Source organism: Chiloscyllium plagiosum, unplaced genomic scaffold (assembly GCF_037043375.1).
Source record: "Chiloscyllium plagiosum isolate Xiang-an unplaced genomic scaffold, Cpla_swu_hap1 HiC_scaffold_47, whole genome shotgun sequence".
Classification (NCBI taxonomy): domain Eukaryota; kingdom Metazoa; phylum Chordata; class Chondrichthyes; order Orectolobiformes; family Hemiscylliidae; genus Chiloscyllium; species Chiloscyllium plagiosum.
This window is the reverse complement of record NW_028270185.1, coordinates 22,397,886-22,413,486: the sequence shown is the minus strand read 5'-3', so window position 1 is coordinate 22,413,486 and position 15,601 is coordinate 22,397,886. Positions and strand designations below refer to the sequence as shown.

The window sequence follows — 15,601 nt, the reverse complement described above, 5'->3', positions numbered from 1 at the left end:
CAGCTCACCACCACTTTCTCAAGGGCATGGGTAATAAATGCTGGGCCAGCGATCATCACCCAGGTCCCATGAGTGATTTAAAAAAAAATAAAGAATGGGCAAACATCTGGCAGATGGAGTGTAATGTAAGAATATGTGAAGCTGCCCATGTTGGCAGGAAGATTTTTTTTTCCAAAAAGCGTGCATTCTGAATAATGAAAGGTTATAGATCTGTGAGATGTGGAGAGATCTGGTTGTCCAAGTGCAAAATGTTAGTATTCAGGTACAATAGGTAAATAATCAGGAAAGCCAATAGAATGTTAAAATTTATTGTGAATAGAATTGAATACGCCAGTATAATATTGGCCACCTTCATCAGTGAAAGATGTAAATGCACTGTAAGCAGTTCAAAGAAGGCGAACCAAAGTAACACCTGTCTTATGAGAAAAGTTTGGACAAGTTTGTACTCACTGGAGTTTAGAAGAGTAAGAGGTGACTTGATTGAAGCATATGGTCCTGTCTGGTATTGACAAGGTAGATGTGGAAAGGATATTTCCTCTTGTCAGAGAATCTAGAACGAATAGTCTCTGTTTAAAATCAGGGCTCCATATTTCTCTCTTGGAGGATCATGAATCTTTGGACCTCTCTTCCTCAAAGTGGTGGTGGAAGCAGAGTCTTTCCACTTCTGCCTTAATGTTCATAGATTCTTGCTAAGCAAGGGTATGAAAGATTGTTTAGGGTAGGCTAGGAAAGTTGATTAAAGAAAAGGATTCTGGGTTATCCAAGAAGAAGGACAGGGAAAGAAATTATGGCCGTAAGAGCTTCTCCTTTTTTGAGGTAATTGAGGTGTTGGAGATGATTTCCTCGAATTCCAGATTATACGCTGTTGCATTGTTTTAGAACTTTGGGGGTGGTGGGGAAGAAGATCAAAACGGCACTTTAAAGAGGAGGAAGATGGACAAAGGCAGCGACCACATGGTCAGCGAAAGAAACATACGCTGCTGCCTGACACAGCAGTGAATCTGCACAGTTACTGCCTTTGCTGTGTGAGTTCAAGTGTCTTTGGACTTCAAAGTGCATCTAGGAAAAGTTAACAAACAGTGAAATTCAGAGCTGACCTTGGAGGAACCTGTATGGGAGAGCTCATACCACAGGTGTAGATAAGTGCATAGTTTTAAGTATAACCTTGCCATAAATCTATAATAGTGAGTACAGTGGGTTCTTTCTTGATTGTGTTTTATTGAGATCTGTATCTTAATTAAATTTTAAGTACTAAGTTAGCCTGGAGCAGTGTTTTTACAGCTGCAAAACTGGACTATTTTCTGGGTCTGTAGATTATGGAGGAGAAAAGATGGCCTTTAATAGAGTGATGTGCTCTCCTTGCCTGATGTAGGAGTCAGGAAGTTACTAATGATTACGTCTACAAGAAGTGTGTTTGATTGAGAATCTTTTCAGATCCCATGAATTGGTTGGAGTGGCAGTTAGAGGCAGTGAAGAATTTATAGGAGCTAGGGGGTGTGATGGATGGCAGTTATAGGAAGGGAGAAAAGCCGCAGATACAGTCAGGTAGGTGGGGTAGGCAGGTAGTGCAGAAGTCTTTGGTACTACTCCCATCTCAAACAAGTATGTTGTATTGGAAAATGTAGGGTGTGATGGACTTTCAGGGGAATGTAGCATCACTAGCCAAGTTTCTGGTACTAAGAATAGCTCTAATGTAATGAAGGGCATTTCAGGTTCCAAGTAATCAATTGTGATACGGGATTCTCTAGTCAGAGGCACAAAAAGACGTTTCTGCAGCCGGCAGCGAAAAATCAGAATGGTGTGTTGCCTCCCTGATGCCAAGATCAAGGTTATCTTAGAGAGGGTGCCGAATGTCCTCAAAGAGGAGAGGGACCAGCAGGAGATTAGCAAACACATTGGAACTAACGGCATAGCAAGGGAAAAGGATGAGATTCTGAAGGGAGAATATGGAAAGTTAGGCAGGAATTTAAAAAGGAGGTCCCCGAGAGTAGTAATATCCGAATTATTTCTGGTGCTACGAGCTAGTGAGGGTAGGAACAGGAGGATAGAAAACAGGTGAACGCGTGGCTGAGGAGCTGGTGCATGGAAGAAGAGTTCATGTTTTTGGATCATTGGAATCTCTTCTGGGGTAAAAATGACCTTACAAGAAGGACAGATTGCACCTGAATTGGAACGGGACTAATATACTTACTAAGGAGACTTGCTAGGGCTGCTGGGGAGGATTTTAACTAGTAAGTTTGGGGGGGTGGGGGTTGGTGGTGGTGGGGGGGCTGGAACCCAGGGAAATAGTGAGGAAAGAGATCAGTCTGAGACTGGGAAAGAGAATGAGTCAAACAGTCAGGACAGGCAAGAACAAAGCAGAGAACCAGGTAGGACTGATAAATTAACTTGCATTTATTTCAGTGCAAGAGGCCCAACAGGGAAGGCAGATGAACTCAGGGCATGGTTAGGAATGTGGGACTGGGATATCATAGCAATTACAGAGACGTAATGATCAAGAGGCATTGATTTTAGATGAGGGCAGGAGGTTTAGAGGGGATATGAAGACATTTCTTCCATCCAGAGCATGGTGAGAATCGGAAACTTGGTCAGAAACCCTCGTAACGTTTAAGAAGAATTCAGAGATATGTTCGCCATACCAAAACATAGAAGTTTATGGACATAGTGCTGGAAAATGGGCTAAGAATAGTTTGGTGGTTTTCGACTGGTGCAGGTTTGATGGATCAACTGGTCTCTTTCTGTGCTGTAGATCTGCATGACCCTATTAAATGGCAGAGGAGGATCAAGAGGCAAATGGTCTACTCCCCTGCTTGTTTATTTTGTCTGTCGTCAGACCAAAATTTTTATTGATTTTTTTGAGTTCTGAATTAAAATACATTGAGTGAATGCATTGTTGCTATCAATGCCTTAATAAGTTGGCTTGTATGTCAGAGGTAGATACAATCAGTGGAAAAATCTGTGCCTTGAAACCAACAAACTATGCAGATTGGTATGATTCATCAATTTGTCATGCAGCGTTTTAAATGGCCTGTCTTTTTGTCAGGTTCACCTGCCTCTCTGGATCAAGATGGCCGCCGGCAATGCATTGCTGTCCCAAACACACTGAAACTACAGCCAGGAGACAATCTGATGCTTCAGCCTATCAAGGCTGCTGATGGCCGACAATTGTACAGACACTCCAGTGGGAAAATATTCCAGCTAGTTTACACAAAGACTCCAGAACAAACACCAGTGCAACAGCTGAACATTCCCCAGTCACCAATTCCAGGTATGGTATTGAGAAGTGAGCACTATTGACTACTGTTATGAGATGAAGACAGACAGCCAAATCAAATCCACCTTCCTACCTCAGCATTAGCAACACAGTAAGATTAAAATCTTCAAAGACCCTTTAAAATTGACCTCAGCAGTTCATAACCAAGTTTTTTGAAAAACCAAGCTTGAACAGTATAGTAACTTAGCAAAGCAAAATTAAATAACGAGTTTTGAGAAGACTTGTAGCTCAAGTTGAGGTTCTGGATTAAGTTTGCTCGCTGAGTTGGAAGGTTAATTTTCAGACCTATCGCCACCATACTAGGTAACATCAGTGAGCCTCCAGTGAAGCACAGGTGTTAGTGACCTGCTTTCTGTTTGTGTTTGGGTATCCTTGGGTTGGTGGTGTCATTTCCTGTGTTGATGTCATTTCCTGTTCTTTTGCTCAGAGGGTGGTAAATGGGATCCAAGTCTATGTGTTTGTTGACAGAGTTCCAGTTGGAATGTCATGCTTCTAGGAATTCTCATGTGTGTCTCTGTTTGGCTTGTCCTAGGATGTGTTGACCCAATCGAAATGGTGTCTTTCCTCATCTGTATGTAAGGATACTAGTGAGAGTGGGTCATGTGTTTTTGTGGCTAGGTAGTGTTCATGTATCCTGGTGGCTAGTTTTCTGCCTGTTTGTCCAATGTAGTGTTTGTTACAGTTCTTGCAAGGTATTTTGTAAATGACATTAGTTTTGCTTGTTGCCTATATAGGGTCTTGCAAGTTCATTTGCTGCTGTTTTAGTGTGCTGGTGGGTTTGTGAGCTACCATGGTGCCAAGGGGTCTGAGTAGTCTGGCAGTCATTTCTGAGATGCCTTTGATGTAGGGGAGGGTGGCTAGCGTTTCTGGACGTATTTTGACTGCTTGCTGGGGTTTGTTGCTGAGAAATCGGCAGACTATGTTCATTGCATACCAGTTCTTTTTGAATACCCTGTGTGGGTGATTTTCCTCTGCTCTGCGTAGTTCCTAGATGCTGCAGCGTGTGGTAGCTCTAATGCAGCTTTGTTTGTGGGTGTTAAGATGATTGCTTCTGTAGTTCAATATTTGGTCAGTATGTATTGATTTCCTGTAGATGCTGGTTTGAAGTTCACCATTGGCTGTTCACTCTACTGCGACATCTACAAATGGCAACTTGTTGTTTTTTCCTCCACTTTACTGAATTTAGCACCCTCTGAGAAAAAGAACGGGAAATGACATCACCACCAGAAATGACATAACCATCGAAAATGACATCACCAACTCAAGGAAACCAAAAGACATAAATAATAAGCGAGTCACTGACACCAGTGCTTCTCTGGAGGCTCACTGATGATGATACCTGTTGTGGTGATGGAATGTCTGAAAATGAACCTTTCAGCTCAGGAAGCAAATTTACATCCATTTAAATAAGAGCGTAGTCTAATTGTCTGTAATTTAAACCCAATAACCTTCGTTTTTAGAACTTTCACACAAAAAACACCATTCAGAGATAAGAAAGTAACAAAACTAGCCAGACTACTCAAAATCCCTTTCAAATCTTTTATGCCCTAGGATTGACAGACAGGCTCCTCCTTTCAGAAACTCCGTCCAAAAGCCAGTTAGAACTCTGGTCCCTTCCTCAGTTTGACCATCATCTTTTCTTGTATTGCGTTAAACATTAGCCAAAGCATATGTAGGAGCAAGGAAGTCATTTTACACCCTAATAAAATGTTTAGGTCACAGATGGAATGCTGTTTGCAACCCTGGTCGCCACACAATCAGAAGGGCAGGTTTACACTGGAGGATGTGCAGAGGAGATTCAACTTAATGTTACCTGGATCGAAAAGTCTTCATTATGAGGAGAGACTGGATAGGCTGGATTTGTTTTCCTTGGAGCAGAGAGGCTGGGGAGGTATCTGATTGTGGTGTACAAAATTGAGAGGCTTGGACAGAATAGGTCATGAGAATCTCTCTCCCTATGGTGCACTTGTCTAAAACTAGAGGGCATACGTTTAAGGTGAGGAATAATCAGTTTAGAGGAGATCTGAAAAACAAATTTACCCAGAGAGTAGCTGATAACTGGAATCTGCTGCCTAAGTGGATGGTGGCGGAAGGTAGAAGGTAGTCCTGCAACATTTTAAGAAGCATCTGAATGAGTCTTTGAAACGCCAGGGCATTGTAGGCTATGGTGTTTGTGTAGTCTGGAGTTGGTTGATCAGCATAGACGTGATGGGTCATATGGCCCGTTTTTGTGCTGTATGACCCTGGTGCCACAGAGTTTTTTGGAATCTTTTTGATTTAAGAACTAACCTGCAATTAAATTGCATGCCTGCCTCTCAAATGCCCAGCAGCTAGTTTATTCTGTGTTTTGTTTTTAGTTTGTAATTTAAGCTGCTGTTCACTGTCCAAAGATCATTTTCAGCTCAAAGTTCTCCGTTCACAGCTCCAAACCAACATTTATAAAAGAATGGAAAAAAGGTAAAAAAAAATCAGTGAGTTCTAACATGCCTGCCCCCTCAAAACATGACACACCAGTTTTTTTAAAAAAGGTTTCATTACAAGGTTAGCAACACTTAAACAACACAAAACACATTCATTCTTCCTCCCACTATAGGCAAATTTGCAGATGACACAAAAATAGATGAAAAGCAAGTTGCAAAGGGGATACATACAGTTTACAGAGAGATGTTGATAGGTTAAGTACGTGGGTTAAAAAGTTGGCAAACTGAGGATAATGTGGGAAAATGTGAAGTTGTTCATTTTGAAAGGGAGAACAGAAGAACAGATTTATTACATTGACAAAGGGACTTGTGCATGAGACCCAGAAAGCTAGCACACAGGTGCAGCAGGTAATCAGCAAGGCCAGTGGAATGTTGGCCCTTATTTCAAAGCGGTTGTAGTATAAGAGTAAAGAAGTCTGAATGTAACTGCACAAGGTGCTAGTGAGACCACATCTAGAGTACAGAGAGCTGTTTTGGCCCCCTTATCTAAGGAGAGATATCATTTCATTTGAGGCAGATTAGAAAAGGTTCATTCGGATGATCCCTGGAACGGACAGATTGTCTTGAGAGCAAAGGCTAAACAGGTTAAGACCCTACTCACTGGAGTTTAGAAGAATAAGAGGTGATCTCATTGAAACATAAAGGATTCTTAAGGGGATTGACAGGGTGTAAAAGATTATGTTTCCCTTTATGTGAGAGTCAAGGACCTGAGGGCATAGTCTCAGAATGCAGGGGTGTCAATTTAGGACTGAGATGAGGAGGAATTTCTTTGAGAGTTGAGTCATTTGAACTTCTTTCCATTGAGAACTGAGGAGCAGAGTCCTTGTTGAGATAAATGGATCCTGATGAATGGCAGAGCAAGTTCAAGGTGCCTTCTCCCGTCCCTGTTTCTTATGGTCCACCCGATTCTTAATCACTATTCAGTTCTTTTGGTCACATTCTTAAATTTAAAACCACTTACATTCAGGATAAAGCATCTGCAATTACATTTTCTTTCCTGGAAATATGCACATGGAAACATTTTCATGTCATACGATTGCAGATCTAATCTCCATTTGAACAATCTTGGAGATTCCATTCCGAACTCGTCCCCAAAGGTTAAGATTGTAATCAAAGGAAACCACAATTTCACAGTTCCCATGTCAAATGTAAACTCCAAAGTGCTGAAGAACTGCCCCCACCTCGAGCGCTTCCTTGTTTGTAATTTGATATCTTCTCTGATGGTGGTTCAACTTCTTTGAAAATTAAGCCACAGGCTTCTCCATTCCAGTTTTGCCTTCCTGTAAGGGAACTGCTCCAATCCCCAAATCACTGGCTTCTACTGCGAATGTAAAGTTAGGTGCATTTAATTACGTGTTCATTCGTGAAAATTGCTTTTAGCTTTTCAAAACTGCTTGGCATTCTGTTGACTTATACCATGGTCGGCACGGTGGCACAGTGGTTAGCACTGCTGCCTCACAGCGCCTGAGACCCGGGTTCAATTCCTGCCTCAGGCGACTGACTGTGTGGAGTTTGCACGTTCTCCCCGTGTCTGCGTGGGTTTCTTCCGGGTGCTCCGGTTTCCTCCCACAGTCCAAAGATGTGCAGGGTCAGGTGAATTGGTCATGCTAAATTGCCCGTGGTGTTAGGTAAGGGGTAAATGTAGGGGTATGGGTGGGTTTTGCTTCGGCGGGTCGGTGTGGACTTGTTGGGCCGAAGGGCCTGTTTCCACACTGTAAGTAATGTAATCTAATCTAAAAAAAATAATCTAACCATCTTTGTCTGTTTTCCTAGCAAATTAATTTCCATTAAATCCGCACATTGCCAAGAACCTCGTTATATATCTCTTTGTTGATATTTCTCCAGCTAAATTATCTAATTTCTCCAAATTTGTGACTCATAGCGAAGTTTATTTTTGGGAATTTCCCTTTTTCTCAGTGGCTCTCATTCTTCTTTCTTCTATCCTCTTCTACTACAGTTGCTAGTTGACATACCTGTACATTCTTGTGGTCTTTTCTATGATAGTACTGTTTTAGCATGTTCAGATGACATTCCTGATTGTCAGAAGAACAATCAATAGTATCGATTAAAAATGTTAAATAAGCGAGCACTTTTAAATACTTCGTAATGACTACTGAGTGTTGCTTTTTAAGGCTCACCTTGTAAAGGCAACAGTACCAAACTTCATTTCCTGTTTAAAATTTTTGGTGGTCTTACATTCATATATTTCAATATTTTATGGCACATTTTTCAACTGTTAGTGCTCAATTCTGCATACACCTGTAAGCCTTTTGAGAAATGTGGACATGTACTCACATAGTCTAAGATTCATTTTTTGACTTAACAATTTATCTGTAATCAATTTTAATGGTCCTCTTGTTTAATGGCTATAAAGTAATTCGAATTATCTGAAGCCAGTAGGTTTGGATAATCATTGAATCCCTACAGCGTGGAAGCAGACCATTTGGCCCATTGCGTCTACACCGACCCTCAGAGCATCGCATCCAGACCTAACCCCCAACCCTGTAACCCAGCATTTCCCATGGCTAATCCAGCTCGCTGCATATTTTTGGTCACTATGGGAAATTTAGCATGGCCAATCCTAACCTGACCCCACCACCAGACTACACACAGTCAGACCCGACCACCAGAGATATATTTCCGTCCCCACTCCTTTCAGCATTCCACAGAGACCATTCCCTCCATACTCCCTCGTTAGGCCCATGCCGCCCACCAACCCACCCTCCACTCCCAGCACTTTCCCTTGCCACCATAAGAGGTGTAAACCTGTGCCCACTTCCCCCCCCCCCCCCTACTCACCTCCATCCATGGCTCAAAGGATCCTTCCACATCTGGCAGAGATTTTTCTGCACCTTCAAACATCTCATCTACCAGGTCCGTTGCCCTCGATGTGGTCGTCTCTACATTAGGGAGACAGGACAGCAACTTGTGGAATGTTTCAGAGAATATTTCCGGGACACATGCACCAATTAACCCCACCCTCTGTGGAAGGACACTTCAACTCTCCCTCCAACTCCGCCAAGGACATGCAAGTCTTGGGCCACCTCCACTGCCAAATTCTAGCCACTCGATACCTGGAGGAAGAACACCTCATCTCCCGCCTTCAGACACTCCAACCACACGGGATTAATGTTGATTTCACCAGTTTGCTCATTCCCCCCCCCCCTCCATCCTACATCCAACCCTCCAACTCGGCACCACCCTCTGGAACTGTTCTGTTCTGCATGTCCATCAACCTGTTCTCTCCACCCTCTGCTCTGACCTATCACCTTCATCCTCCACCTTCATCTACCTATCGCATTCCCGGCTGCCTTGCGCCAGATCCCTCTCATTTATCTCTGTTCCCTGGGGTCCAACCCACATTCCTGATGAAGAGCTTATCCTCGAAACGTTGACTCTCCTGCGCCTTGGATGCTGCCTGATCTGCTGTGCTTTTCCAGCGCCACACTTTTTGACTCTCATCTCAGACATTTGTATTCCTCACTTTCTCCCAATCCACCTAACCTGCCTGTGTTTGGACTCCGATTGCAAATTAGAAAATCTAAAGCTTTGCCTTAATCCTTTGGATGCTGATAACAATAAATTTTGATCATGGTTTGAGAGTTTGGTGATATCTCACGAAAGCACCATGGGTCTGCAGATGGTCCACAGTCAACTTTAATTGCTTTAATTCACAAACTTATGATATCCTGAAAGTTTTTTGACAAACTTTGGTACTTGATCAGGCTGTATTTATATTCACAGACCATGGCGAGTGTAAAACTGAGTGTTTTTGCTACCACTTTAGCTTTGATTGTTTTTTAAGAGAATAGCGTCTGGAATTCGAATAGTTGTATCCATAACATTCAGGATATATTCAATTCTGGGTTTCGTGTTAGGTAATGGCTCTACCTGCACAAATGGGTCCTCGAAAACTCATGTAGGATTCAGGTGCTGGTTTAATCACATGTTGAGGTTTACCTGAAACTTTACAGCCATTGTGTATCATTCTTACCAAGTGCTATATGACATCCAGTGATCGCAAACAGTGTTCCCACTAATTTTATTTTCAGCTATTTCAAAGGTCTGTGCACAGCACTGACTTTTGGAACCAGACATCAGTGCTGCAAAATGGTGGTGGAATGCCACTTGCCATGCACAGATTCTTGTAGCAGCAGTATAGCTTAGAGGGAACATTGGCCATGAAAGGTGTTATAGAAATCCAAGTTTTTTGTAAATCATTGGGAATAGGAATTCCCTTTTAATCAATATACTGTATGATTTTGAAGAATAATGCCATAATATTTCCATTACAGGAACAAATTCAGTGGTCAAAATCGTCACATCTACAGTTACGACTTTGGAAGGTGATGCTAACACTTCTCTTTGTAACACAGCTGCTACAAATTCAGAACTGTGTACCAAAACCAGTTTATCAGAAGCAAGTGTTGGAAGATTGCACAATTCCACATCGCTATGTGACGTAACTGCAACAAAGCTGCAACTTCAGTGTGTCCCTGCAACTTGGACATTGGTAGATCAGCTTTCTCCATCCCAGTCATTACGTATGTTTCCAGAGACCACTACACAGGCTGAGCAGCACGACAATATCATTCCTTTGGCTGATTGTCAAACAAAAGCAAATCTTGTCAATTTAAACAATGACATATTTGACTTGGAAATGAATCCAGTGAAATCCTCTGAACAAGGGGAATGCAATCAAAGAGCGAAAACTATTAACACATTCCCTATGAAAAGTGAGACCATTACAGTCACTGGAGCTTATGAAACAAAATGGGTGACAGAGGATAGTACATTTGGAGAAGATTGCAAAAGGACAGACAGCATGGAAAAATTTAAAACTCAGCTTAATGCAAGCAAGCGAAGTGAAGCCCATATTAAAGTTGAGCGAGATTTGGCTGAAATAAATGGTGATGAGCGCATGGATTCTGATGGCCCTGAAATCTGCACTGTTACCATAAAAGAGGAGCCTTTGAATGATGAGGAACACAATAGCTTTACTGCATGGAGAGAAGAGTCCTTTAGAAGCTCCAAGTTCTGGAACCGTTCATTCAATTTAAATACAGAAGCTGTGACTGAAGCTGAGTTAGGTGTGCAGGTACGTTAAAAAAAAAATAAAATGTACATACTTCTTTTAGTGACTATCCCATGCATAAGAAGGAGAAAATCCAGAAACTAGCTAAATTGGGTCTTCCAATTTTTAATGTTGTAACATCCTTTACAGAACAACGTTCTATTGTATTAATCAGTCATAAATTATGTATCACCTTCATACTTTTTTATTTATTCATGGATGTGAGCATCATTGACTAGGCCAGCATTTGTTGCCTGTCCTAATTGCCCAGAGGGCAGTTAAGAGTCAACAACATTGTAGTAGGTCAGGAGTCTGATCTAGACCAGACAGGTAAGGATGCAATTTCCTTTCCTAAAGGACATTAGTGAACTCAATAGGTATTTTACAACAAAAAATGGCAATTGACTCTTAATTCCAGATCGATTTATTTTTTAATTGAATTCAAATCGCACCATCTGCCATGATGGGATTCAAACCCAGATCCCCAAAACATTAATTAATTAACTCTAGCAATAATGCTCTAGCAATAATGCCATTAGGCCAATGCCTCCCCTTTGCAGCAGCTATTTTGAGAAAAGACAAACAAATTTGAAATTATTTTATTTGTTTAGCTTTGTGGTGGGTTAAATCTAGCATTAGTGCATCTTATGATGAATTTTCCTTTCATTGTCCTGTCTGGTCATTCAGTTATTCATGTTTGGATTAGTGTCATCCTCTGAACCTCCTGATCCAATCCCTATTTGCTATTTTAAATTGACCCAAATTCCTTATTGGAATGACTTTGAGTTTACGTTTGGAATTGTGGTGTGCAGCTTTGGTCTCTATTTAGGGAAGGATATATGTCGATTCAAGGTAGTGCAGCAGAGATTTGCTGGATTGGTTAATGGGATTATTGGATCGTCCCATGAAGGGGGAATGATGAGAGCCTGTATTCTGTGTGGTTGAGAAGAATGAGAGCTGAGCTTGTTAAAACATGAATGGTTCTGAAAGAGCTTGACAATGCACAAAAGTTGTTTCCTTATTTGGGAAATCTAGGACTCAGGAGCATGGTCTCAGGATAAGAGATCGGTTGTTTAGGATAGAAACAAGAAAATTCTTCACTCAATGAGTTGTGAATATTTAGAATTCTCTGTCTTAGAGGTTATTGAATATATTTAAAGCGAAGACAAATTTGTCACCTGTCAGGGAATAGAGGGATAAGGAAATTGGGGTTTGAGCCCAAGATCAGCCACGAACATATTGAGTGGCAGAGCAGTTTGACAACCATATCACCTACTCTTTCTTCTTCTTTTCTTCCTTTCTTGTTTAAAATTTGCCTAAATATCTGCAATATGTCTCATACTTAATTTGAATTTTTAAAAAAATATCTGAGATGGTTATTGATTCACCGGACGGCAAGGTGGTGAAAGAGTGATAGTCAAGGACAAGCTTGGACAGACCTCAGAAACTACTTAATTTACAGATCCTAACTGATAACTAGAATGGGTTACTAGCACACTAAGGAGTAACTAGAAGCAGCAACAGTAAGACAATGCAGTTGATCTCTAAAGGGCCGGGATAGGAATAGGTGTTGTCCATTTGCCCTTTCAAGCTTGGTGTAATACTATTATTGCTGACCACTTACTCCATTTCCATCTTCCTGCACTATTCCCATAGTCCTTAGTATCCAAAAATCTTTTCAAGATTTGCCTTGAATATACTTAACTACTGAATGATCATAGGGCCGATCCAGGATGTGGTGCTGGAATAGTATAGCAAGTCAGGCAGCATCCAAGGAGCAAGAGAATCAACGTTTCAGGTAAAAGCGAAGCATCAATTCTCCTGCATCTCGGATGCTCCCTGACCTGCTGTGCTTTTCCAGCACCCCACACTCCACTCTAATCTCAGCATCTGCAGTCCTCACTTTCTCTGTCGGGCAGATCCAGCCCCCTGCTCCCTACCAGGGATCCATTTTCACATTTCTGTATTGTAGTTATACTCTGACCATGAATCAGATTCTACCATGTCTAAACCGGAAAAGTGTGACTGCCTCTTAGATCTAAGTGCTCCACAATGTATGCGCCTCACCTGAAGAAAATTCATCTCAAAGCTGTTGAGTTTAAGTTGCAGGCACCTGCTGTAAATTTGGCTGTTGTCCAGGATTATAGTGCACTCTACAAGCTACTGCATTTGTATCACAAGTTGCACAGACATTCACTTTGTAAATTTGCTTTATCTTAATAAGGAAACTGAGGCTCCTGTTGTAACCTTGTTCTGCTGTAGTGAAAAACCTGCTATAAATCTTTTCCATCATTGTCCTCTTCATTCTCCTCCAGACCTAGATGGTAAAGTTGGTGCATGCTGTCCATTTGGTTGACACTTTTTTTTTTCCTTGGGAACATGGATCTTTTTGTGGAACCTGTTGATCAGGCATTATAATTGTTGTAAAGGTTCACCGACAACTTTGTCCAGCTTTGGTTGTTTTAACAAGCTGACGGTGTCTGAATGATTCGTAATTTTATGTTCATGGTTCCTCAACAGACCACAGCAAAACTTGATCCTGCTCCTCACTCTCTGTATTTGTCTCCTGTCATGAGAAAACTAATGCTGGGCTAACAATGCAACTTTTTCCACTTTTTATTACACGAGGTATGGTCAATACTGGCAAGCCAGCGTTTGGGGTCCACTCTTATTGCTCTTGGACTGAGTGGCTTGCTTGATCATTTCAGGGGGCCGTAAGAGTCAACCACATTATTGTTGGTCTGGTGTAATGTGCAGGCCAGACTAGTAATAGATGACACATTTCCCTCTGTAAAGGACATTAGTGAACCAGATGTTTGTTTTTTAACGACATTCAAGGGGTTACACAATCTCCATTAACATATTAAATTCAGATTTCACCATCTGCCACAGTGGATTTCAAGCCCACTTTCCCATGACGTTAGCCTTGTGTTCTCGATTGCTTATCATTGATAGTCAGTATGATTTTGCATGAGGAAAAACATTCCTCTCAAACTTGATTGAGATTTTTGAGGAACGAACCAAGGAGATTGATGACAGCAGAGCAGTAGACATTGTTTAAAACATAGCATGTAGAACAGTACAACACATTACAGGCCCTTTGACCCTCGATGTTGTGCTGACCTTTTAGTAGTAGTAGCAGCTTTTTATTTGTCACTTCTACTATATACAACCGATACAGTACAAAACAAGACAGCATTCCTCCGGGACCAAGGGTGCTACATGCACAGCACAAACTACACACTCGTACACTGCATAAAGTGCATAACAAATGCAAAACATGCAAGTTACAGTGTAATAGAAGAATGATAAATAGTAGACATTTTTGTAGCAGCCATTTGAAGTTGTGCAAAGAATTTCAGGTGGGAAAGACTCTGATCATACTGTGTTAAGGAGCTAAAAGATCAAACTAACCTACATACCTTTCTGTTTACTATCATCCACGTGCCTATCCAAGAGTTGTTTAAATGTCCTTAATGTATCTGACTCTACTATCACTGCTGGCAGTGCATTCTACGCATCCACCACTCTCTGTATAACGAACCGACCTCCGACATCTCCCCTAAACCTTCCTCCAAACACCTTAAAATTATGCCCACATGACAGCCATTTTCCCCTGGGGAAAAAGTCTCTGACTATTCACACTATTTTTGCCTCAACCACCTCTTCTTTGCTCCAATGAGAAAAGCCCTAGTTCCCTCAACCTTTCTTCATGAGACATGCCCTCCAGTCCAGGCAGCATCCTGATAAATCTCCTCTGCACCCTCTCTAAAGGTTTCCTATAATGAGGCAACTAGAACTGGACACAATATTTCAAGTGTGCCCTTACCGTGGCTCTGTAGAGCTGCAGCTTAACCGTGCTGCTCTTGAATTCAAGCCCCCTGCTAATGAAAGCCAACACACACATATCTTCTTGACAACCCTATCAACTAGGGTGGCAACTTTGAGGGATCTGTGGACATGGACCCCAAGATCCCGCTGTTCCTCCACACTGCCAGGAATCCTGCTTTTAACCCTGTATTCTGCATTCAAATTTGACCTTCCAAAGTGAATCACCTCACACTTTTCTAGGTTGAACTCCATCTGCTGCTTATCTGCCCAGTTCTGCATCCTGTCACTGTCCCGTTGCAACATACAACAGTCCTCCACACTAGCCATGACTCCACTAACCTTTGTGTGATCGTCAAACTTACTTAACCACCCCCTCGCTTCCACTTCCTCATCCAAGTCATTTATAAAAATCACAAAGAGCAGAGGTCCCAGAACAGATCCCTGCAGAACACCACTGGTCACCGAGCTCCAGGCTGAATACTTTCCATTTACTACCACCTTCTGTCTTCTATGGGCTAGCTAATTCTGTATCCAGACAGCTGAATTTCCCTGTATCCCATGCCTCCTTACTTTCTGAATGAGCTTACCATGGGAACCTTATCAAAAGCATTGCTAAAATCCATGTACACCACATCATCAATGTGTTTTGTCACATCCTCAAAGAATTCAGTAAGGCTTGTGAGGCATGACCTGTCCCTCACAAAGCCATGTTGACTATCTCTAATCAAGCTATGCTTTTCCAAATAATCATAAAACCTCTGCCTCAGCATCCTCTACAATAATTTGCCCACCACTGACATAAAGCTGACTGGTCTGTAACTCCCAGGGTTATCCCTATTCCCTTTCTTGAACAAGGGAATAATATTTGCCACCCTTCAATCATCTGCCACTACGCCAGTGAACAGTGACGATGCAAAGATCATAGCTAAAGGTGTAGCAATT

At 41.8% G+C, this 15,601-nt stretch overlaps 1 protein-coding gene across 10 annotated transcripts in view; it reads left to right on the top strand.

The window, feature by feature from the left end:
- Window positions 1–15,601, top strand: part of LOC122542904 (uncharacterized) — a 140,707-nt gene that overhangs the window by 68,037 nt on the left and 57,069 nt on the right. For all 10 annotated transcript variants that reach the window (XR_015754711.1, XM_087983969.1, XM_087983968.1 and 7 more), the window contains 2 exons: window positions 3,044–3,268; window positions 10,050–10,852. Coding sequence is in view for 9 of the 10 variants with exons in the window: in XM_087983969.1 (XP_087840095.1) it covers window positions 3,044–3,268; window positions 10,050–10,852 (1,028 nt within the window). In the remaining variant the exon portion in view is untranslated. The remainder of the gene's footprint in view (window positions 1–3,043; window positions 3,269–10,049; window positions 10,853–15,601) is intronic.